Here is an 8,897-nt window from a genome sequence, read left to right on the forward strand (position 1 = left end):
TTTATTGTAGGTTTCAACAAGTTTGTTACCATTAGCCTTTATAATACAGTAAATTGACTTTATTACAGGGAATTGAGCAATTATTAATTTAAACGGCATTTGTTTATTCTCAATGTACTTTTGTAAGGATTTGAGCAACTGTTATTTTAAATGATTTTTAATTTAAAGGACATTTGTTTATTAGGTTTTGTTTATTCTCAATGTACTTTTACAGGGAATTGAGCAATTTTTAGTTTAAAGAAAATTTGTTTATTAGGTTTTGTTTATTCTCAATGTAGGTGCGACCCTTTTGAAGCCTGCTAATTAACGAGTACACAAGGATGACTGGTTAACAAAAGAGTTTTTTTTTTTTTTTTTTTCCTATGTAAGACTTATAAATCGATGCGTAATGGATTACAAAATAGTAATTCATTTATTTATTTTGCTGGCGTTATATTGACATTGATCACATTCATTGCTACATCGATTTCTAAACTTTTTATAATTAAATTTTTAGTAATTTTTTAAAACATTTTTCTGGGATACTAAACAAAGGATTTTGATCCCCCGTTTAAAAATGTCTTATTAATTTAGCACAAATTGTATTAATATGAATTTTAATCATCACAGTGATTAAGTTTGAACTTTGGATAGAAATTTAAAAACATGCAAGATAGGACATATAATGATTAAGGATTGCTTGATGTGTACTAGACTCGATAACACGCCTCGATGAGTAATTAATCATTATTGAATGAACTTGGAAGTTCAAACCCGGCCATGCAAATCTCTTAACGTGTATCATAGGATCTTTGTCTCCTTAATACTATCTAGGCCTTTATTTTTTTCCCCTCTGCTAGAGACAATATAATCTAGCCACGCGCCTATTATGATAGCACTCAACAACAGTGGACTTGACCCGTACTTAAAACGCGACCAGTATTAATCAATTTATGAGAAAAGCCTAACATAGAGGGAATGATATAGAAATCAACCAAAAAGCTTCGGGAGCGGGGTTGCATACTTGCATGTGTTCTTATTTGCTTAATTGATAAATTTTTTTATTGTCAAAATAAGAGATTTAAGGATGGGATTCTCATTTACACCGAGAGGCAACTGGTGTTTTAATTTAATGATTAAAAGTAATAATTATCATGGAACTGACATTATAAATAGAAATTTTACTATAACTTAAAAAAAAAAAAAACTTCAAGAGCTGGGTGCTTGGGGTCCATTATCAACTATGGCCGCGATAGAGCAATTACTTTGCAATATGCAAAAAGCATAACATGCATGGATGATGGACTAGGACCCCAGTCTCCAATTGAAAGCAAAGAATGGGAGCCCATTGGTTATGGATACATGCAGACTTAATTTATTTTATGATGACATGCCACACAGAACGCATTAGATCTATGTTTGTTTGCAATTCAGTCGAATTTTTGTTCTATCATTTTCATAATAGGGTGAGCTATATTGTTTTTCTTTAAGTTTCTTCTTTATCTTTTTTTTTTTTAATTTATTTTTATTTTTTAGTGCAGATATGTATTAGCTTTTAGTTTTTCTTTTAAATGGGGTGAATGCCCCTTCAAAGCACTCAGAAGCCAGTGACCTTCCAAATTTCCAATATCCTGTCTGATTTTAATTCATTATCGTTCACTACAACAAAAATTAGAAACTTTTCCATCAAATAAAAATTACTACTACTATATTAACTAGCTTTTTTTTTTTTTTTAATTAACAATTATTTATTTAGCATATTTATTAGTTATTGCTGATTCTATATATTTCTTGAAATTTTTTATGTATCTGTCACAATTATGGGCATCAGTGCATGCACACTTTTTTATTTTATGTATATAACTTTAAGTGCCTTTTCTATCCTAGCTAGTGATAATTTACTGAAGGTGATATATTGAATTTTTAAATATCATAGTTACGGTTAAAATTATAAATTAAATTGACTTAACGTTATTAGATATATTGTTTTAAGCTTCACAGATATAGATTAGTCAAAGCCATCTTATTCTTATCTTAATAAAATATAAGCTATACCAGCTGAACACTTATCATTTCATGAGTGCCACTTTAACTGATTTCAAGATGCTAAAATACTAAAAGACATTTTAATGCTTCTCATCTTTTACGCTAATTAGGTCATGCCACGAGTACATTTGAATACTTTTTATTTTTATTTTTATTTTATATATGATATAGAATTTCTATTCTAGCCTAATCTAAGTGTATATGTGTGTGAAATTCCCTCCTGAAGACTTGAACCCCGACCCTTACCCCTCACACCCCACAAGTACTTATACTTATGGAGTGATCACCGCACCAAGGGTGCGCGGTGGCGGTACATTTGAATACTTGATACTTAGAGGTTTGGGAACAAATTTAAGCCTAAGAAAATCAAGTCACTTAATATTATTATTATTATTATTAATTTATAATTCAATGTTACAATTGGAAAACAGATTTAAATCTTGAATATATCCATTGAAAATACCTAGAGATGTCAATAAAACTATAAGGATATTATTATTAATAATTTATAATTCAATGTTACAATTGGAAAACAGATTTAAATCTTGAATATATCCATTGAAAATACCTAGAGATGTCAATAAAACTACAAGGATATTATTATTATTAATTTATAATTCAATGTTATAATTGAAAAATAGATTTAAATCTTGAATATATCCATTGAAAATATCTAGAGATGTCAATAAAACTACAAGGATCTTTGCAAAATAAAAAACTTATTATTTGTCATTCAATGAAGGAACAAATTAATTCAAAGATGCAAACCTAGTCTATTTTTTTACAACAAATTATACATATTATGTGGTTGAATTCAAACTATACTTTGTATTACTTTTTTCAATGATACACAATTTAATATCCTTTTATTTAATTTGTTTTTGACAAACACACTATTATAATAAATTTTGTGTTAAAATGTGTATAATTTAACCATGAGGTTTTCAAAATATTAATCTAATAAAAAATTATTAACTTCTATTGAAAAAGGCTATACCCGGTGCGATTTTCCACTTCAATATTCATACCTTATCAATTGTGATGGCAAATATTTTTTAAAATTTTAGTGGCTTGTGCATCTCAAAATAAAATAAAATTTTAGTGGTCAAATTCCCAATTTTTCAGCACATACTGCCAGAATTGTAAAGCTTTAGAGAAAATCAGACGAAGAGTGCATTAAAAAGCCTTAAAAAGCCTTTTTTGCTTGTACGTAACTCTTCTCAAACAAATAATCTAAGAATTTTTCTTTGATCACCTCCCTCTGTACCACAAGAATTACTACTACCCAATGAAGTCATTTCAGACTCCTCTGTAGACGGCGTTGCGGCTCTTTTCCTCCTCCTTCCGCCGTCTATTTCCGTTCTCCTTTGCAAGCTGCCTGCTGTCAAGCAAAGATCAAGATCCAGTTGTTGCAAGTTTTCCACTTTGTCAGAAGCCCCCTTCTTATTAGACCCCAGTAAGCAAGAACTAACACAATTATTGTTTCCAGCTTTTGCTTTTGAAGGGTTAGCTAACTCTAGCATACTAACTTGTCCCCCAAGAAACTCCGGCTGGGCTTGTAACACACCGCCTCGGAGCACCGTCTCCACAGCCGCCCGACAAACGTTCCAATTTCCAGTCCAAAGAAGCCCCACCACTCCATTCACCGGATTCACCGTCCTTCCCACCGCTTCAAATAACAAAGACTGAAACAAAGCTAACCAAAAAGACACAGAAGATAAATTTAGACAAAAGGTAACATGTAAGATTTAAAGCTCATTGAATTACGTACACTGATAAAAAAACACACACACACACACACAACTCGAAACTTATATAAGTTTGTATATATGCACCGGGTCGATGGGGTTCGGGGACGGTGGAAATGAAGGACATGAGGCAGGCGCGGCCGAAGAACTTGGCGACGAAGAGGGTGGCATGAGCTTGAGCTTGTGGGTTGTCTATCCATTTTAGGCATTGTCGAAGCATGCAATTATCACTGCAACCCTTTCGAAGAACCCTGCAGCCATTGCAACTCATCTTTAGGACATTCACTTTTATTTAGCTTTAACTAGAGTTGAGAATCAAGTTCAAGAGAAAAAGGATATAGCTAGCTAAATAGAGATGTTGGTGATGGTAGAGGAAAACTTGGGTTTTTGAGGAATATAATTATATTAAAATAAAATGTGAGAAGAGAGTCATAATACATACATACATATATGCATGTGGAAGGGAGTAAAGTGGAGGAATTGATTATTGGACAAAATGGTTAGCTTAACCATGGTTAGTTTTAGCTAACCACGGTTAATTTTGGTGGGGTTAGGGTTACAAAGACAAGGGTAGGGTTCCAAAGAAGTGGGTAAGAGGCGGCTCCGTGTCTCCACAAACTGTGAAGATTGCTCCACCGCTGGATTAATTTTTAGTGCATGAATGTGTACACTACGGCCATATCTTTTTCTTTTTTCCTTCTCTTTTGTTTTTGGCTGTGGATTTTTTGAAACACTCTTCAATAATCTTGGTTATTCCTATATATAAAGCTATAATCTTCATATTTTTTTAATGATTAAACTCCATTGTTGGAGCATATGAAAGCGTGGGTCAGCCTGTCATTAACGTATAATAAGGCTATAAATAAATTGGTAGAAACGTGCATGATTTCTTTTGGGTAATAAGGTTATACCTACTTTTTTTTGTTATCCATTTTTTTTATCACATCTCAATCTGTAGCTCAAATTGTTGAACCAATTGGAGGAACTCAATAATCAAAGCATGCCATAAAGTGAACAAAAATGCTACATATATATATATATATATATATATATATATATATATATATATATATATATATATAAAATTAGATCACATATAGGTCTGGTTGTAACTCGAATGTTAAACTAAATACAAATTTGATTTTAGCTCGTGAAAAATTATTGAATATTCCGGGAATATCATAAATGTGTACTTTTTATTTTCACATGAATTTTGGTCTTATCATAAATTTAATTAGTAGGATTCACAGTTATGTGAGAGAGGAAAAATACACATTTATGATATTTCGGGAGTATAATTATTCTTTTAAAAAGTGTCTCAGGCTGGCATATGTGTTTAATTAATAGCCCAGCTAGGCAGAATAATGGAAAAAGGCTCAAAATTAATTGATTGCCTCATCCTCATCCATTTTCAAATTACCACGTGTTCAGTTCTCTTTAATTATGCATTAATTTAATTCTTCTCTGGCGTGCGTAAAAATAATTAAATTAAAATTTTTCCCCTTATGGTTATACCATCTTGTAGTATAAACTTTGTGATATGCACAGTGCACTGTGTCTTTCTGTGGAAGGAATGTTAGATGATATATATGGGTTTATGATATGACTGAGTTACACGCACAATTTATTATGTTCCCTGTTCTATTCTTGATATTTATGTATGTGTATATATATATATATATATATATATATCTTCTACAGCATATACATACCTTATTCTACTTTTTTTTTTTAGATGAGAAGATATAGAAGTTATCCTACATCTTTAGAACACTTGTTAACATATCTCAAAAAAAAAAAAAAAATTGTTAGCAAAAATTTATGTATAGTGTTCAAAAAAAAAAAAAAAAAAAAAAAAAATCATGCCAACAATTTTATAATGCAATTGAGATATTCTAGTATTTCCAACAGTAACATTCAAGATTAAAATCCTTATTCCGTTGTAATATCTTGTTATAAAAAAAAAAATTCAACCTTTACTAGAGTAAGTGGCTACACTTGCAAAGTGCAAAAAAAGAAGAAGAAAAGACTAAAATTATGACAGCATGATGATGAGGACAACTATGACGATGGTGATGAGGCGGAGCCATTGATGAGATGTTATGGTCGCAACTCGAGGACGTGGCATCTTTATCCTGGATATGGACCACCACAATATATATGCATGCATCCACAAACTAATTTAATAATGTATTAGTGTAGGTTCCAACAAAAACTTAAGTTTGTGGAGAATGGGATTCTGATTCATGAACATTGGCATGAGGTTAACTTTCACAGCTCACTTTTGGCTTCATGCATCCATATATTTTTTGTCAAATTGGCATATCTTCTAAAGGTATATAGAATTATATATCAATGGGGACCTCCCAATAAGTTGGTTTGGCCGTACACATTAAGCTCAAGAAGGACACTTTTGGCTTTCTCTCTTCTGCAACACAAATCAAACTTCTCAAGTGTCTCTTCCATGGATTAGAAAGACAAATTTGAGTTTGGGAAATGGGAAGGCCACTATAGTATCATCCGCTTTTGGTTTCACTTATATTCCTACCCACATCTACCCAAACTCTTATAGATTAAGGAGTATTTCTTGATATTTTCAATAAAGATATTTAGAGTTTAAATCTAACTCCCATTAATGGGAGTTAGATTTAAACTCTAAAGTTGATAATTTGATAGTTATAATATTATAACTATCAAATTATCAACTTTGGTTTCAATTATATACCTACACCACATCTACCCAAACTCTCATAGTTTAATGAGCATTTTTTTTATTCAATAAAGATATTTAGAGTTTAAATTTCACACTCCCACTATAACTATCAAATTATCTAAAATTTATGCAACATCAATACTAATTAATTTCTCAAAGAATTGCACAATATAAACTTTGAAGAAGCTTGAACTTTTTTTTTTTCCTTCTTGAAACATCTTCTCAATTTCATTTTAGTAGAAAAAATTTATTTCACTTATTTCCTAAATATATGTAATAGCATATAAAGTGCAACCCCATTTACAATTTTCAACGACTAACACTAGACATAGCTTTAAAAATATTTAATCGATGTAGATCAAGAAATAAAAGGTCCATTTTAAGTTAGATAGATCATTTTCTCCTTTTATTCCTCTTATTTTATGTTAAGATTATTTTTGGACGCAAAGATTACTTACTAAGAAATAAGATAATAAGAAATAACTGCTATATCGGGATGATGTAGATCTTACAGAACCAATGGTGTAGATCTTATCTTATTTTTTGTTCTTTGGGATGGTCTCTTAATGTTAATATATATATATATATATATATATATATATATATATATATATATATATATATATGTACATAACATACAAAAATAATTTATCAATTTTGTGCATACTGCATAATATAATTTGCCATACTTTTCTTTAAAAGTTATTATAACTTTTGATTAAAGTTTACCGTATGACTGTATGTTAGAATCATATTTCATTTTTCTCGTGAGTGTGTTTGTTTTTCAAAAAAGAACAAAAAAACCATGGATCTCTTTGTCATTTCCTCTTTATTTATTAGAATTCCGATCAAACTTTTGGGACTTGATGAATCTCTTTTCTTTGAAAAAACTTTGTATCTTGTAACTGTAAATTCTGGCCTGCCCATTATAATAAACGCTCGAAATAAATGTACAGCTTTCTGGGTCTGTCTTTATCTTCAGGAGCTCATTTCAAATAGCTCTAAAATCATGATCAATCCCTTTCGCATAAACAATGTGTAAAACGGAACAACGCACCTATCAATTTTTACAACTAATTGAAGTTAACAGCTGATAGGGTCGCTTTCCTCCCCTCGCCATGTGTTGTGCCCTTATGGGATTAGCTCTTGAATTCGAGGTTTAAGAAGCCGAGCAGTCAACACATAACATGTCTTAGAAGCTGCAAAAATAAAAGAGTAAAGTCAATCCCATCAATTGCAATGTACTTACTTTCTTTTTAAAGTCAACTGCAATTTACATTAATAGTCATGAAGAAGGTAAATTTGGACTTTGGAGTGATGGGATAAGAGAGCGAGAGTGAGAGTTATGCTTGTGCTACCAAGCGAAAACTTAAGCTAGCATATGCTATAAATGACACCTACCAAGCTACCAAGCGGAAGCACAGACACAATTACAGGTACGAGTACAATAAGGCAACACGAGTAAAGTGTTCGTGCTTCCTAGAGTGACACACATACTTGCTCTTGCTTTTGTTTGGGTGTGGGGGGAGGGGGATCTTAGTAGGTAGAAACTTGGGTTAATGACTCTCATTTCCAATTAATGCCTTAAGAGAATCACAGATTTTAACAGTTTGGTTTTATGTTGATTGGGATAAGTACTAGTCAGCCAAATGATACTTGGTTTGTTTCCTTGAAGGGATTGACACGCTCGGAAGCTACTAAATTTGAATCATTATGCCAGTTAGCATTAATAGTCATGGGCAAGAATTTATGATGAGCTACTTTTTTTTTTTGGCTAAGATTTGTGCATGTCAAATTGCCTTTGAGTGAGTTTTCTGTGTGCTCTTGGCTTGTTTGCATAACTCATTATACTGGACTCATGAGTTTTGCAAGTACTTTGAAGTCTGAACCCATTTGCAATCCTTTTCCTCGAGCCCAATGATATATGAAGGATCTCTCTTTTGTTCTTCAAACCAATCTTCCTAAATTTCCTTAAGTTTTTTTATTTTTATTTTTTTCGACTCTAAACTTTGATAGAAGTTTTAGCCTAAAAATAAATAATTTCACAGTTTTAATAGTTAGACCCAACATTTTTTTCATCAATTTTTATGTTGTTGGCTAAATTTAATTAAGCTTTAATTGAAATCTAACCATGTGATTAAATTAATTTTGGTGCCATATTTAAGACCATGAAATTCCCTTTAATTTGATTGGTCATGGGTGGAAATAAAGTGGTGTGAGTAGTCATTTATTCTTATTCAGTGTTAATTCCTAAGAGAATCTTATATAAATATCTATTTTTCTCCTATTCATTAAAAACAAGAAAAACAATCATCAAATCATTTTGAGAGGCCCCCAAGGTCCGAGGAAAACCCCATTCCGACGGCCTGCCCTTGGCATTTCCTCTTTTCTTTTGGTTCTCATCCTCCAAC

The 8,897-nt window shown here is 31.5% G+C and overlaps 1 protein-coding gene across 1 annotated transcript; it reads right to left on the reverse strand.

The window, feature by feature from the left end:
* Positions 1–3,121: 3,121 nt before the first annotated feature.
* On the reverse strand, positions 3,122–4,187 carry LOC142643514 (LOB domain-containing protein 38-like). The gene is made up of 2 exons (XM_075818169.1): positions 3,861–4,187; positions 3,122–3,721 (listed from the first exon to the last, which is right to left on the reverse strand). Exons 1-2 carry the CDS (start codon positions 4,042–4,044, stop codon positions 3,246–3,248), a joined length of 660 nt encoding a protein of 219 aa, XP_075674284.1. The 5' UTR covers positions 4,045–4,187; the 3' UTR covers positions 3,122–3,245.
* Between the last annotated feature and the right edge of the window lie 4,710 nt (positions 4,188–8,897).

This window comes from Castanea sativa, chromosome 7 (assembly GCF_040712315.1).
Source record: "Castanea sativa cultivar Marrone di Chiusa Pesio chromosome 7, ASM4071231v1".
NCBI classification, from domain to species: Eukaryota; Viridiplantae; Streptophyta; class Magnoliopsida; order Fagales; family Fagaceae; genus Castanea; species Castanea sativa.

Coding starts and splice junctions, on each gene's coding strand:
- LOC142643514 (XM_075818169.1), bottom strand. CDS start 4,044: ATGAGTTGCAATGGCTGCAGGGTTCTTCGAAAGGGTTGCAGTGATAAT. Junction 3,722..3,860: donor CCCCGAACCCCATCGACCCG/GTGCATATATAC, acceptor CTTTTTGGTTAG/CTTTGTTTCAGTCTTTGTTA.